General features: G+C 35.9%; 1 protein-coding gene across 2 annotated transcripts in view; it reads left to right on the top strand.

The window, feature by feature from the left end:
* KPNA3 (karyopherin subunit alpha 3) overlaps positions 1-17,425 on the top strand; it is a 100,609-nt gene that overhangs the window by 48,708 nt on the left and 34,476 nt on the right. For both annotated transcript variants that reach the window (XM_074329927.2, XM_074329928.2), the window contains exon 2: positions 4,286-4,330. In XM_074329927.2, coding sequence (XP_074186028.1) covers positions 4,286-4,330 — 45 coding nt within the window. The remainder of the gene's footprint in view (positions 1-4,285; positions 4,331-17,425) is intronic.

The following is a 17,425-nucleotide window of genomic DNA, read 5'->3' as shown; positions in this document are numbered from 1 at the left end:
AGTCATGGAAGTACACACTGTTCCCCAATAAAGTCCTGGAAAAAAAAAATATGTTTGACAAAAATATAAAATTATTAAAAAAAAAATTATTTCCTTGCACGTTCTGTATATCTTAAGCATTACATGTTGTGTATTGGATCTTATGGTTGTTCTTGGTTAAATATTTTTTTCTGAAATATATATGTATATATGTATATATATATTTTTTTTTTTTTTCGAATTCTTTCCTGATTTATAACACCTTATTTCTTGGTTGTTCTTATTCCGATTTATAATGTTCTTTCACGTTTTCTATTCTTTTCTGGAATACAGTTTTTACCTGTTTTGACATTTTTGTAGGTGTTTGACATCAACTTTCTACTCTTCATTATCCCATTTCTTATAGCATGGAATTTCACCCAAGTCCTTTTCTGTTCATTTAATAATAGGTTTTCCTAAGCTTTTCCAAGCAAGGGATAGGTTGAGATAGCTTTTCTCGCTTTACCACGCTGGACTCCCTTCTTCTATTGTTTTTTACAAAGTGATAAAAGAAAATACAGCTTCCTATTTTCTGAGATCTGGCTCTGTCTCACTAACCCACTTCTATCTGGACCCTCTCTTTTCTTTTCTACAAGTATGCCTGTCTTACTTGGTATTCTTCTCCCAGAAGTTTCTTTTCTGTTTAGGGCTTTCTCCAGGAAGGGAAACTTTAGCCCCTAGTTTTAAGTCTAGCCTTATCATACCTTACACTGTTGGCATGTGCAAAAGATCCCTTCCATTTGCAGCTATTCTCAAGTAACCTTTCTGAACTCTTTCATGGTTTTGAGTTTACCTGTCATCAAGTCCTTCAATTGCCCTATTATTTCTGCCTTTCTGTTTTCTTCTGCATACATGCTGATACCATGTGAATCTACAGTTGGTGATTTAACCAGACCCTGCTTGTATTTGAGAATTCATGGGTTACCTTGTCACCCAGTTTTATAGATTTTGTCCATGGAGTTTTGGTTTGGCTGTCCTGGTCATTTGGATGGGGGATTCCAGATTTTAAAAAATTAGAGGTTTTATTCAAGATAACGTGGGTTTGCATTTCAAAAGAACACTGACTGCATTGTGGAAAATTGATTCACTGCATAGAAGGAGATTAGGTAGGAGGCTTACTGTAGTGATCCAGGTGAGGTGATGGTAGCTTGGTCTAGGATAGTGGCAGCCGAGCTAGAAAGTTCGAATCCTATTTTGGTGGCTTATTGGTTGTCAAAGAATGAGAGAGTAAGTAGACATGGATGATCTCCCAGGTTAGGGTTTTGTAACTGGATGGTTGTATTGTTTCCTAATACGTACTGGGAGTACTTGTGGAAGAGTAGGTAGTATTTGGGGGGGCAGTGGGTGTTTTTGAGAGGGACTAGGTATGATATTTGTAAGCACACTGAATATGAGGCCTTGTAACAATCTTTCCTCTGCTCCTAAACACACATGCATGTGTACACACACACACACACACACACACTTTAATCTTCAGGGAGCCATTTCTTAACCATGTCTTCTTCCAACATAGAACTTCATTTACTTTTCTATCTTAACATTTAACACATTTACATTACTGCTTATTATTACCTTCTTTTCTATTAGACCAGTTGTTGGCAAACTTTTTCCTAAAAGTACAGATAGTAAATATGTTAGGCTTTGGGAACTAAGAGACAAAAATAAGATTATTAATGAGATACTTATTGTTATTTATAATATAATCACTTACACTTAAAATGTAAAAACCATTCCTGTCAGGCCCTACGAAAACCACCCATCAGATTCGGTTTACAGGCTACAGTTTGCCGACCGCAGTCCTAGATTATAAATTCTATACTTGTCTCCTAGATGCAGGCTATTGCCTGATACATTTTAGGTGAATTTAATAAATTTTTGTTGAGTGAATAAATATTGTACTTACAGATTTGGAGCTCAAGTGAGAGGGCTGAACTAAAGATATGTCTTTGGAAGGGGTCATCAAAAAGTAATTTAAGACATGACAGTAGATGAGATCACTTGGGAAGAATGTAAGGGAGGAGCCTAAAGAGGAGCCTTTTGCACAGTCACACAGAGTAAGTCATGACCAACTCAGAGGTCCTTGTGTCGTACGTAGTAGTCGTAGTAGTCGTAGTAGTCGGTACCTGCTGCTGACTGACCGAGGCCACTCGCCATGTGTGCTCCTACGGTGCTTTTGGGTGAATAAGAGATCTTTAACTGTTAGAGATAGGTGTGGGTAATAGAAGTTTTTTCCTAAGAATTTTTACTACCAGTGAGTTACAATAAAACAAGCCATTGCTAAAATTCTACCTATACAAACATGTATTAGCAAGCAGTCGCAAGCTTGTTCTAGGAGTTTCGCCCTTTTAGACACTAGATTACCACCTTGCAATAAAACTTCAACCATAGGTAGTTACCACAAAGGTGTGATCAGATTAGGTGACAGAATTCTCCAAGTGGGGATGGGATACACAATCAAAGGGGGAGGGCCTAAACTCAAACGCTTCTCTGAAGGTAGACTGCAGGGCTTGCCAGATTCTGAAACTGCAAACACAACAATCAAGGCACCTGTACAATATTTCCCATCAGTCCATGTATCTTGAACAATTCTATTTCATCAATACAAAATTATTTTCAACACCCCTTATACTAATTAACAAACCAGTATCTAAATTCAGATGTTGATATTCCGAGCACTTACTAACTGGGAGCTAACTCCTGATATGGGTGCTTCAAATGTTAACTAACCCCCTTTGAAGTGCGGATTCCTCATTTAGGGTACTTCAGAAGGTAACTCACCACCTTTACCCATGCTGAAATATTTTAATGTGAATTACAGAATAGCAGTAACTTGATTATATTTTGTAGGGGATGTGCTATCTGGATATTCTTTCTGTTATGTACCATCTTATAATCATAAATAATTAAGGGTAGTAGTTATTGCAATGACAATATTTTTTCTTCTCAGTTCTAGTAACAATTGGGTTAGCTATTCATACAGGCAAATTTTAACAATGGTGCAGTTTGTAAAGACAGCTTACAGAGTTATCATAACATTTCATTAATATTGGTATTTGAAGATTGCTAAACATTTATTGCCATTTTATATTAAATATAGATTCAAGGCTTTGTCTTTCTACTTTTGAACCCTGTTAGTGATAATAGTTGTATCAGTGCATTATTCCATCACATTAAATGAATGCTACTAATTTGGATTTTGTTTGGCAGTTTTATTTACATTTAACATATATCTATAAGCATAAGCTTATATCTAGATTAATATTTCAGTATAGTTAACAAACTTTAAAATTTGGTTTCCAAGGATTTTTTTCCCCCTAAAAAGGGATTAATTTATCACTACAGTTTAAACAAATTTGACAGATACCATAACAAAAAATTATTAAATAAAATAGCATACTGAATGTGGATGTGTATTTAATATACTGACCATTAACCTTTATGTAATTTTGATTCCAAAAATGTAAAAATTTTATCATGTATGTAATAAAATGATCCATCATATCAGTACATCAGGGGGAGAGGGGATATCTGATCCTTGCAATAAATTCCTGATTGAGACATGCCTGATAGAGACTCAGTAAACTTAGGATACTTCTTTACCTTTTGATACAAAGTATCTCCCCAAACTTTTCATTTTTATTTTCATGTGATTTTAAGGCCATGACATTGGGTTGTTTACTTTTTTAAAATATGAATCATTTGTGATATGTGATAGAATTCATGGGTTGCAAACATCAAAAACCAGTTCTGCTGATTTAAGCAAAACCATAACTTACTGGGAAAATGTGGGCTAGTTCACAGAATGAGTAGGGTTACCGGAGACCTGGGAATAGAGCAAGTTCAACGTACAGACATTATTCGCTGCCTGGTCCTGTGCCGCCCTTTTTTATTTTTCTTTCCACTTAACTCACAATTCAGTTATGAGGGAGAGAGTTGTATTCTCCTAGTTTGAGTCTCATGCTAGGAGAGGTGATACTTTAAGAGGCAGTTCCATCAAGACTGTACACAAGGGAGAGTATATAGTTCCCCAAGGAAGCCTGGGTACAATTAGGAAAGGAGAATGGATCTTAGGCACCCAAGCTCCACCTCCTGCTCTCCACAAAAGTAGAATAGATACGAGTTTTGGCTTTTTAACCTCCTATAGTTTATTATTTAAAGTCTAAAACTAATCAATCTTTAATAAATTAACTTGAAAATTTTTTTAATTTTAAATTTATATACTAGCAGTGTCAATATTTAAATACGTGATTTTTCTTTTTCTTTTTAGACAATGCGAAGACACAGAAATGAAGTGACAGTTGAACTGCGAAAGGTAAGGGTGATTTGTATTTAATGAAAATTAGGAGATTTTTATGTTAAAATTCTGTGTAACTCGAATAATGAAAATATAACAAATTAGTGGTCATCCCTAAAACCACACAGCATAAAAATATATTATTAAGTAATTTATAATATATAAGTAGTTTATTTATATACTTTTATTTATTGAGGTCCTAGGTACGGTGTAAAAGTACTTTAACCACCATCATCGATATTCTTCACAACGTCCGGTTGAAGTTAGATACTCTTTCGTTTTTTTCTTAATATTTTCTTTCTGTGGGCTGTATGCTGGACAGGATTCCTCTACCTTCCTCATGTAGTTGTACATACCTGCTAAAGATATTTTAGAAAAATAAATAAAAGAATAATCTTACCAATATCTTACCAATTAAATGCAACTGCTGTTAAAATTTATTATATTTTTTTTCCATTATTTTTGGAGTTTAGAGTTACCTTCATCAGATTTTGTTTTCATGCACGCACATTTTATTTGAAGCACATATTTTAATTGCCAATCAAGAAAATCACGTAATTAATTATCTCTACATGCATGTATGTTTTTAAAAATAAAATTGAAATTTATTTTCAAATCTTTGTTTTTGTCTAAGATTAGATCTTTTTCTTGATCTAATTCACGCCTAAACTCCTATATTAAATTATAATTTTGAAACTTTTCAGTTTTAGAGAGAAGGAAGGTTTTGATTCTGAGAGTACACTCTTCTCAGTGAGTCACTACACTTAAATCAATCTGTGCATTTATTTATTTAATAAGTATTTATATAATGCCCACTTTGTGTCAGAATTGATGCCCGTTAATGATGTTATTCATTGGTATAGTGTGGATCCTGAAATCCATTTTCCTGTACCCATTTTCCATTCCACTTTTAATTAAATTTGAAAACATATTTGCTAATTCCAGTTGTTCTTTCAACTTCTTTTTCATGGATACTTACAGATTAATAACAGTGATTTGGCAATCACATTTTCAAGTTTTTTGATATCGTTTGGTCATTTGGACCAGAGAAGTGAACTAAGCCTAATAAAGTGAATAAGGTGAGCTCCTTGCCAATGTCAACACGTTGGACTTGGCTTTTTTGTCTTTTTAATTTTTTATTAACATGTAACATACATACAAAAATGTCAACACATCTTAAGTGTACAGCTTGATGAATTTCACAAAGTAAGCACATCTGTATAACCAGTTCCTGAATCAAGAAAGAGAACACTACCTGTATCCCAAGGCCCCTTGCAGTTACTACTTTCCCCCAAAGGTAACTGTTACCCTGGTTTCTAACACTGTGAATCATTTTGTGTATTTTGAACTTTATATAAGTAGAATGGGGTGTACCTTTTGTGTCTGGTTTTTCATTGATCATGTATCATTCTCTTTAATAACGGCAATAAGAATAAAATTGGAATTAAGTAATTATTTAGTCATCTGTTAACCTTACATCATCTTTTATCCCCAGATATGGGCCTTAACTTCTCGTGATTGGAAGGCAACGATAAAACTTTTATATTGGCCCTGGTATTAGTCAGAATCCTCCTCTTGTTTTAAAGTTTTTAGCCCTTCTAATAATATGCTTATAAATTTAAGCTATTCACTTATGTTTACATTTCGTTATGTGTTCCTCCTTCTATAGTTAGTCTGTATTCTGTATTTAATTTGTAGAATTAAAACTTCTTGCTTGTCAGAGCATATCTTTTTTAGTATGCACTTTGGGCACCTTAGAGAGATGTCTTATCTCTTTTCTTGTCTTCTGGATAACATCGTTTCCTTTCCAATTAACACAAATAATTCCTGAACATCCTTGTAGGACCAAAAATGAAATTAACTAAAGAAATCTCATATTTATTTCATATTTCATTATTTCAAATATGAAATAATCTCTTATTTCATATTTCAGAATTCCTTGAGTAAGCAGCAGAAAGTGAACCCTTCCTGAAACAAAGCTTAAACTTCAGACAAAGCTTAATTGATTTTGATACGATTCTACAGAGGTTTGGAGAGCATTTCAAGAGAGGATTCCTTCACTCTTTATCGTCAGAGTGTCTGTCTCTAATTCTAGCCTTGCTATTTCTCTATCTCCATTGAGGAGAAAATCACAGTGTTATTACTGACACTGAGATTCTTGAAAATACAAGAAAATAAAGCTAATCCCCAAAGTTTCATAGGTGAGCTTACCCATTTCTATTAGCTTGTAAGCTTCGAAAGGTAATAACCACATTCTCACCCACCTCCCACCCGAAATACTCTCAAGTTTCCCAGCCTATCCCAAAATGACTAATCAAATTCTGAACATATCGTTGGTACTCATTAAATGTCAATATTCAGGAATTAAACTGAATTATGTTATCTTAAATTTTGCTTATATTTAAATCATTTATTGAGGTTTTAAGAAAAATACATACTCAAAATTCCTGATCTGTGACAAATTAGGGGACTTGCATCAAAATATTAGACAAGGCACTGCTTCCTTTACCAAGAAAGTCTTTCTGCCTAAATAAGTAAAGAAAAAAAAGGAACTAAACAGTGTGTTTAGTTTTACAGTTGATTTCTGGCTCAAGCTCCTTATCTTGTAGCAGACCTGTAACAAATAGTTCTGAGGACTTTTAGTCAGTCCAAGAACCATACTTTGAATAACGCTTATCAAATTGAGGGTAAGATCTAGTTGTTAATATATACTGTTTTACTGGCCTCAAACTTTTTTTTGTTTGACCTGTTTTGTTTTCTTTTACTTCTTTGAGTTCTTACTTTCTTAATTAAGCCCTTACGCATTAACACTTACATAGAAGTTAGTATTTCTGTTTTATCTTACGTTGTGCAGTTACATGGGAATTAAATAACTTGCCTAAAATCACACAGCTGATAAATGGCAGAGCTAAGGTCTTAAGCATTATGCTGTAATGCCATTCAATGTAAATGTTAAGTAAATAATGCCTCATAAGTTGAAAATCAGTCCAAAACCTGTCAATGGCATTTTTAACTTTATTGTTTACTTTTAGGCTCATTATATTAAATTTGATAAAACTTTCTGTTGATGATTGATCAATCATATATGCCATAGGACTTTACTGTCATTAGATCTGGGGGACATTTAGTTCCTACGTAAAGAAAACCACCACCAAAATGTCCCACTTGACTGATAAGATCTGGCACTTGATTTAGTTGTTTGACTTTTTAGTAAAATGTCTCATTTTTAAAATAGCGTAAATTCCCCATATTAACAAGAAAAAAAAAGTGATTATATCAGTTGATGCAAAAAAAGCATTTGACAAAATCTAACATCCATTCCTGATAAAACTCTCAACAAGTTAGAAATAAAGGGGAATTACCTCAAGTTGATAAACACCATCTGCAGAAACCCATAGCTAACATCATACTTAATGGTAAAACACTGAATGCTTTCACCCTAAGATCCAGGAACAAGGCAAGGTTGTCCATTCTCACTGCTCTTATTTAATGTAGTACTGGAAGTTCTAGCCAGTGCCATAAGTCAAGAAAAAGAAATAAAAGGCATGTAGTTTGGAAAAGAAGATATAAAACTGTCCCTGTTTGCAGATAATATGATTTTCTATCTAGAAAATCCCAAGAATCTACAAAAAAGCTCCTTTAACTAGTAAGTGACTTCAGTGAGACCACAGAATACAAGGTCAACACATAAAAGTCAGTCACTTATATATACTAACAGTGAACATGAAGACACCAAAATTAAAAGCATAGTGCCATTTATAATGACTCCAAAGAAAATAAAATACAGTGGTACCTCGGTTTTCTAACGTCTCTGTTGACGAACATTTTGGTTTATGAATGCCATAAATTATATGGATCCTATGGTATCATTAGATAGTAAAATTCATGCTAAATTTGCAGTTTTAGGGGTTGATTTTAAAGGTCTGGAATGGATTAATCCATTTTGCATTACTTTCTATGGGGAAACCATGCCTCAGTTTTCGAACATTTCAGAACTCTAATGGTCTTCCAGAACGGATTATGTTCGAAAAAAGGTATCACTGTACTTTGGTATACATTAACAAAACATGTACAGGATTTATATGCTGAATACTATGATGCTGATGAAAGAAATCGAGTGAGACTTAAGTAAATGGAGAGACATATACTATGGTCATGAATTGGCAGATTCAACTTAGTAAAGATGCTGATTCTCAAATTGATCTGTTGGTTTAATGCGTTTCCTATCAAAATCGCACCAGGATATTTTGTAGACATAGACAAGCTAATTCTCAAATATATATAGATAGTCATAGGCTCTAGAAGAGCTAAAGAAAGCCTGACAAAATAAAATAAGAGCAGCTGCACTACCCAGTATTAAGGCTTATAGAAAAGCTACAGTAATGAATACTGCATGGTATTCATACAGCTCTGTAGAACAGAAAATAGAACCTAGAAGTAAACCTACACAAATAGACCTAATTGATTTCTGGCAAAAGTGCAGAACTAATTCAATGGAGGAAGGATAGCCTTTTCAATAAATGGTACTAGAATAATTGGACATCCCCAGGCAAAAACAAAAACAAAAAACCTCAACCTAAATCTCACACCTAATTAAAAAACACACAAAATGCATCCTAGACTAAATGTAAAGCATGAAACTGTAAAATATTTAGAAAAAAAAAATGGAAGCAAATCTTCAGTATCTAAAGCCCAGCAAAGAGTTTTTTTTTTTTTAGACTTGACTAAGAAAGTGTAGTTCATAAAAGGAAAATTGGACCTTAACAAATTGAAAATGTTTTGCTCTGAAAGCCCATGTGAAGAAGGTGAAAAGACAAACTTGAAACTGGACAAAAACCACATATCCAATATAGGACTAGTATCTGGCAAATATAGCAGATCCCCAAAAACATCGGTTTTGTTAGTGTCATTTTGTTCAATGTCCATTTCATTCAACATTGTTTTATTATAATATCGATGAGATGCCTTAGGAACTTAAGTCTTGTTTATATCAATTAGCCAGTGGTAAAATTGGTTTAGTTATATGTTGGCTCATTTAGAGTTGCAGAACCTATTGATTACATTAAGAGAGGACTTACTATATAATGAACTCTTAAAGTTCGATATTTAAAAAAAAAAAAATCCGAATTAGAAAATGGGCAGAAGATATGAAGAGAATTTCATTGTACTGGTTATGTAGATGGAAATCATGATGATGATGATTATTCATGCCAATCAGGGAAATAAAAATTAAAACCAATTAAGCATCGGATTTCCAATCAAGATGGTGAAGTAGGTAAACGCTGTGCTTGCATCCTCTCACAACCACATCAGAAGTACAACTAAACTACAAAGCAACCATCATTGAGAATTGCCTGAAGTCTAGCTGAATAAAAGTCCTACAACTAAGAACACACGGAAGAAGCCACTTTGAGAGTGGTAGGAGGGGCAGTGATGTCAAACAGGCTGGTCCCACACACGCGTGAAAATTGGGAGGTTAAAAATCTGGAGGGATATCTCAGCTGCGGAGTTACTGCCTGGGGAGCGAGGGGTCCCAGCCCCACATCAGTCTCCCCAGCCCAGGGTTCCAATACTGGGAAGAGAAGTCCTACACCTTATGGCTGTGAAAACCAGTGGAGATTGTGGCTGGGTGAGACAGGGCAGCTAGAGTCCCTGGCGTTCCCCTTAAAGGGCCCATGCACGGACTTACTCTGATGGACTCGCTCTGAACGCCAGCTCTGAGACAGCAGCTCAAAAGGTGCCAGGAACATGTGGGTAGGAATTGAATTGTCTGGCTTCAGGATGAGGGTTGGAGGGGCAGCTTTCTCCCAGACAGAAGTGTTGACAGGATCCATTATTTCTTTGTTGAAGCCTCCCCCAACCAAGTTTGCAAACCCAGGCGGCCACCATATTTGAGTCTATATCAACCTGGCTGACACTGTTTGTCCCGCCCTGGTGATTACCTGAGACCCACCCAACTCACTTCCAGTGGCTTTTCCATACAAATGGCCTGCCATGGCTCATGCTGCGGACTTTACTAAAATCTCTTAAAGGTTCACAAACATCCCAAGCAAGCAGATTCTGGCCTCAATTTGCCCTGTACCTCTTGTTAAGCAGCCAGAAGTCTGGCACTAGTGGCAGCAGGCCTTGGTTTGTGGCTTGGCCTCTCTCAGGCACCTCCAAGCCCAATGGGGGTGGCTGCCATCTGTGAATTGCTTTGTGGCTCATGCCAGGTGGAGCTGGGTAAGGCACAAGCTGCAGTTTAGCCTGTGGTGGGATGCCTCACAGGAGAACCCAGGGCCACCATGTGCCATGACCAGGTTTGAACTGTGTGAGAGCACCACCAGGTAACCTCAGCATATGACACACCCAAAGACAGACTGGGAAGGCACCAGAGCCCTGCTAAAGTGAATCCTGCTCCATAGGGTCAGCCCCTGCACAACAGCTCCTCCATTAAAGTTATGGCCAATCCTCAAAAACAATCAGCTGGAGGGTCATCCCCTCCCATTGATGTGTACATAGCAACCAAGGCTCAACTACAACAGGAGAGCACACACAACCCACACAAGGGGCACACCTGCAGCACACGGCTCAAGTGACCGGGCAGACTATGCCCCTGGGCTGCACAGGACACCGTCTACATTAGACCACTCTACTAAAACCAGGAGATGTAGTAGCCCTACCTAATACATCGAAACAAACACAGAGAGGCATCCAAAATGGGGAGACAAACAAGTCCTAAATGAAAGAACAGAACAAAGCTCCGGAAAAACAACTAAAAAATCGAAACAAGCAATCTACCGGATGCAGAGTACAAAACACTGGTTTATAAGGATGCTCAATGAAGTTAGGGGAAGAGTATATGGACTCAGTGAGAACTTTAGCAAAGAGATAGGAAAGAAAAACAGAGATAGAAAACATAAAAAAGAACCAGTCAGAAATTAAGAATACTATAACTGAAGTAAAGAATACGTTAGAGGAAATCAACAGTAGATTAGATGAAGCAGAGAATAGAATCTGAGATTTAGAAGTCAAGGTAGCAGAAAACACCCAAACAGAACAGCAAAAAGAATTTAAAAAAAAAAAAAGGATAGTTTAAGGAGACTCTGGGTCAACATCAAGCATACCAACTTGCATCATAGGGGTACCAGAAGGAGAAGATACTGAGCAAGGTGTTAGGAATCTATTTGAAGAAATAATGACAGAAAATTCCCCTAATCTTGCGAAGAAAATAGACCTATAAGCCTAAGAAACGCAGAGTCCCAACAAGATGAACCCAAAAAAGGCCCACACCAAAGCACCTCATAATTAAAATGCCAATGCTTAAAGAGAGAGAATCTTAAAAGCAACAAGATAAAAGCAGTTAGTTACCTACCAGGGAGCTCCCACAAGACTTGTCAGCTGATTTCTCAACAAAAACTTTGCACTAAAGATTGGCACTACCAAAGTAATGAAAAGCAAGGAGCTATGGATTACTCTACCCAGCAAAGCTATCATTTATAATTGAAGGAGAGATAAAGAGCTTCCCAGACAAGAAAAAGCTCAAGGAATTCATAACCACCAAACCACTATTACCAGAAATGTTAAGGGTACTTCTTTAAGAAGCAGGAAAAAAACGATAAAAAACCTGAATAATAAAATGGCACTAACTACAAAACACTACTTCAAAGGGATATGTGCAGCCTTATGTTCATTGCAACATTATTTACAATGGCCAAGATATGGAGGCAACCTAGGTGTCCATCAATGGATGAATGGATAAAGAGGAGATGGTACATACTGGGGGGTGCCAAAAAAATGTATACACATGACTTGTATTCATCTTTTGTTACCGGTTTTTATTGAGTATTACAATTTTAATACAGTTTTTCCCTTTCTTAAAATGTGTATACTGTTTTTTGGCACCCTCTGTATATACAATGGAATATTGCTGAGCCATAAAAAAGAAGGAAATCTTGCTCTGTGCAACACTATGGATGGACCTAGACGGTATTGTGCTGAGTGGAGTAACTGAGACAGAGGAAGACAAATGCCATATGATTTCACTTATATTTGGGATCTAAAGATCAAAGTAAACAAAGCAGGAAGAAACTCATAGATATAGAGATCATTTTGATGGTTGCCAGCTGGAATGGGATTTCTGGGAGTGGGTAAAAAAAGTGAAGGGATTAAGAATTAAAAACTGGTAGTTAACAAAATAGTCATGGGGATGTAAAGTATAGCCTAATAATGTTGCAGTAATATTGCAGTAACTATGTGTAGTGTCAGATGGATATTAGACTTACCTGGATGATCACTTTGTAAGTTATATAAATGTCTAATAACTATGTTGTACACCTGAAGCTAATGTTGTGTGTCAACCAATTGAAAAATAAAATACAAAAAGATATATACTGTATATGATTCCATTTATATAACATTTTTGAAATGATAAATTTTTAGAAATGGAGGACTGAATTAGTGGTTGCTAGGGGTTAAATATGGGGGCATGGAGGTGAGAGGGAGGTGGTTTTGCTTATAAAAAGGCAATAGAAGGGTATCTTCTCTTTGGCACTGTTCAGTATCTTGGTTATGATGGTGGATACATAAATACATAGTAAAATTTTATAGACCTTAATACACATAAACACAAATACAATAAATACAAGTAAGATGGTATATCTGAATAATATCAGTGGATTGTATCAATATCAATGTTCTCATTGTGATATTACATAGTCATGCGCCACTTAATGGCAGTAGGTTCTGAGAAATGTGTTGTTAAACAATTTCATCATTGTGCAAATATTGTAGAATGTAGTTACAGAAATCTAAATGGTTTAACCAACTACACACCTAAGCTATATGGTAGAGCCTATTGCTCCTAGGCTACAATCCTATATAGCATGTTACTGTACACAACACGAGATTAAATCAAGCACTGGAGAAAATGATGCAATCAAGAGACATTGTAAACATGAGATGTATTAGGCTGCTGCATGAGTAACAAAGCATACTGTTTTACAGCAAGCTTTTCTTATAAGTAGAAATAGTACACTCTAAAATAACCATAAAAAGTATAGCATAGTAAATATATAATCCAGTAAGTCTTTTTTTATCATTATCAAGTATTATGTATTATACATAATTGTATGTGCTATACTTTTATACAGTTGGCAGCACAGTAAATTTGTTTACACCAGCATCACCACAAACATGCGTTGCATTACGACACCTACGATGTCACTTGGCGATAGGAATTTTTTAGCTCTATTATCATCTTATGGGACGACTTTTGCATATGTGGTCCATATTGACCAAAATGTCGTCATTCAGCACATGACTGACCATACTATAGTTTTGAAAGATGTTACCGTTGCGGTAACCTGAGGAAAGTGTTCAAGGGATCTCTGCATTATTTCTTACAACTGTATGCAAATTTACAATTATCTAAATAAAAATTTCAATTAAAAAAAAAACAGAATTAGTAAATTTTTATCCAAAACAGCAATTTGATAAGATCGCTTAAGTGATCTTGCAGGAAAAAATAATAATATGTGTGAGGTTGTCAGAGTTTTACATGATGGATGAACCAGTAATTTTTTTATTATTATTATTATTTTAAAATCAAAGTATTCCACACTGAGCAGAGTGCCCCAAATACAAATATAACATCTGAAACTCGTGGATGAATGTCCATATAACCACCCAGCAGTAGTGTCATTTCATAAATGTTACTATTGAGGGGAAGGTCTCTCTTGAGAGCATTTTTTCCTACCTCATTAAGGTGCAACCAGAGTTGGACTACTTCCCAAAAAAAAAGCAAACAGCAGAATAAGAAACAGTCTCTGTAGCCACAATCTAGGTGTAAATCCTGACTGATATTTCCTAGGTATATAATTTAATTTAGCAGGTTTTCTATGTCCCCATTTAGTCACCTGTAAAATAAACATTTTAATATTACTAGAGCTAAAATTAGATAAGGATTTTAGACAAGGAGGGTATTGTTAAATAAAAACATTTATTTTAAGTTTGAAATGGGGCTAATAAATAATTATCCTTTTCATAACGTATTTAAGACGTGACAGCTGATCTGTTCCACAAATTTAGTATAGAATTGTAAGCCTTTTCAAAGATGGAAAGAAACTTGGGAATGAAAAAGAACATTATGTAGAGATTTATAACAGAATTTATTAACTCAAATATTAGGTTGAGTCATAAGAAATTGGCTATAGTTAACCTTTTTGAACTACAAAGTGGCAATCTCATGTGGTTCAGAAAACAAGATCTAAAAAGGATTAAATACATACATGGATAATATCTTAATGTGGATTTTTAAAGTAACTTCAGAAATGGATCCTGTGTGTTTGCAGATAAGGTGGTAACAAAGTATATGTTTTTATGAAACACGAACTGATGTATTAAGGGTAATGGGCATCATACCTGCAACTTAACTGGTTCTAAAAAATGTGTGTGTGTGTGTGTGTGTGTAAATTAGAGAGAGAGAATAAGGCAAATAAGGAAAATGCTAACCATTAAGGAAGCTGGGGACTGAGTTAGGGTGGATAGAGTTTTTCTGTGCTATTCTTGCCACTTTGAATTTCAAACTGCATGTTGAAATTGTTTCAAATTAAAAAAAAAATATGCATCGTACTTTGCGATTTCTAACAGTTAATTTCAAATTTTATTATATGGTAATTTTTAACATCTCTTGGAATTTTGTCCATTTTAGAAGTTTCAGGCAGCCAACGTTAGGAAGGGCGAAAACGACTAACACCTAAATTTTTCTTCCCTCTTCAAATAGAGGCTTTACAAGGGAAGGTGACTCTGTAGTACTTGCGTAAATTCAAAAATAAGGACATGAACTAGCTCGGCATGCTAAAGGATGGGCAAAGAGAAACCAGAAGAATGCCACCCAAAATATGGCTGACAACTTCCTCTGGCTGACTTCCTATGAGGGGAAATTTGCATACGGGGTGGGGGTGGCGGTGGGGGTGGGGGGTTCTCATGTTGGATTTAGGTGTCGGCGGTTTGCCCGTGGTGTGAAATGTCTTTAAACGTTCTGGCCTCAAAAGACTAAACTTACTGGCAGTTGAAACTTGGTCCCATGCAATGAGAAAGCACTGAGAAAAGGCGCCTCCCGACTTTGGAGGTTAAGGCTGGAGCAGGTCAGCTGTGGAGTGAGGTCCTGGAGGAGTCCTGGGACCCACCGGTGCAGCAGAGTTTGGAATTGGGCGGTTAAGTGGATTTGCATCTGGGGGAAGCCCTCGAGTTAGGGAAAGGGTCATAAAACCAACCAACAGAAACCGGTATGTCGAGGGCCTTACTGAGTTCAGCCATCTGCCTGTCCACACCACCGAGCGGAAATCTGAATCCCAGTCCCTGCTCTGCCACTGATTTACTGTGTGACGAAGAGCACAGACCTCCCTCTCTAATCCCCAGCCTCCGCATCCTCTAGTTACACAGTCTCCTTGCTTTTCCCAGCGAGGCACGCTCCCCTGGGCTTTTCCAGTAGTTACTTGGTCTGGATTCTAGAATGCAGTCCTCCCAGATAGCAACAGGGCTCGCTCCATCGCCTTCAGCTGTTTACTCCCGCCACTCAGAGCATCCTATTTAGAATTGCAATCCCCTCCCCCACCCCACCCCCCACACACTCCCTGCCCAGGTTTTTGCTTTGCGTTCCTTCTGCACTTCACGAAGAGGTGATACCATCACGGAACTAAAGCTTAATCTTTAGGGCCCCTCCACTCCCTGGGACTCTTCCATGGATCAAGGAGGGTGCCCAACAATTGGTTTCCATGATCGTATGTTTTTGTAAAATTTGCAAAATAATTTTTTTTACTGCAATCACTTAAAACCCACTTTCTTTCGATTTCTCCTTTGTCACACTTTCCCTTGTGTTTAGAGGCATTTGGAATCCAGCCAGAAGAAATCCAGTTGGGAACATTTAAGTTTAGTAGAATATATTTATGTGATATTCTTCTGTGTATAGTTAAGTTATTGCTGGCCTTCCGTGTGTAAGGTATACCTACCATCCACTGTCATCAGTGAGTGTCCTCAACGAAAGGAGTATTTAAGGTTAATCAGGGAACTAGAAAGTTTGAAATTGCCTAAAATGTTACAGTTTATATAGGACAAAAATTTGATACAGGTTGCTTCCAACTCTGAAAACAATTCTCAAAATGACCATGACATTACTAAAAAGGGATTGCTAAATCAGAAGTTTATCTAAATTATCAATTAACAAAAAACTCAGATCTAATATGCTAGAGGTAACACTAAATTATCTCTCTATTCTTGTTATGGAAAATGATACAAAATTGTTGTCATATAAAGAGGTGATCAAAACATATTCAGCTTGAAAGAGAAAAAATATTACAGAAGTGTTTAAGAAAATAGCAAATATGTTTCTTTTCTGGATTTTGTGATGTTTATGCTATTTGTTAGCTTTTAAAAATTACAAATTTGTAGCTGCATGATTTCTTCCATAATTTGTTGTAATTCTTTGTTCTAAATAAATATTATCTTTCCTACCTTAAAAAAGTTTCAGTAAAGTTTATCTATCAACAGATAAACAGAACAAAAATTATTCTAACCCTAATCCCACTCTATTTTCCTCTAACTTTTTCAGAGCCCAAATAATCAAACTTTCAAAGACCATTTAGGAATCTTTCCTCCTACTACCTCAGTTATTTCAGGCATAAAAACAATATAAAGCATAACATTTAAAGCCTCATATATGCCCAATCTGGGGATAGCATTTTATCATTATATGTTTGCTGGCCTTTTCTGGTAAGGAAGCTGTTTTATTTCTAATTTGCTAGATTTTTTTCTTTCACCTTTTTAAGCCACACATAGGTGTTTAATTGTATTAAATTGTGCTTCTATTGAAATGTATATATAATTTACCCCTTTCATCTGTAAATGTGCTAGTTGACTTTCTAATGTTAAACTTAGAACTCTGCAATGTTGAACAGTTTTTCAAGTTCTGGAATATATCTTTTTTGGAATTAAAAAAATATATTTTATTTACGCAGAACTTTTTTTTCACCTATGTTCATAAGTGAAACTGGCTTATAAGCATCTTTCTCATGCTATCTTGGTCTGGTTGTTGGAGTCATAATTTTGCTAGCCTCATAAAATGAATTGTGGAAT

The sequence above is a fragment of the Rhinolophus sinicus genome, chromosome 16, assembly GCF_057876585.1.
Source record: "Rhinolophus sinicus isolate RSI-liver-muscle chromosome 16, RSI-T2T, whole genome shotgun sequence".
NCBI lineage: Eukaryota > Metazoa > Chordata > Mammalia > Chiroptera > Rhinolophidae > Rhinolophus > Rhinolophus sinicus.
This window is presented reverse-complemented; position numbering and strand designations above follow the sequence as displayed.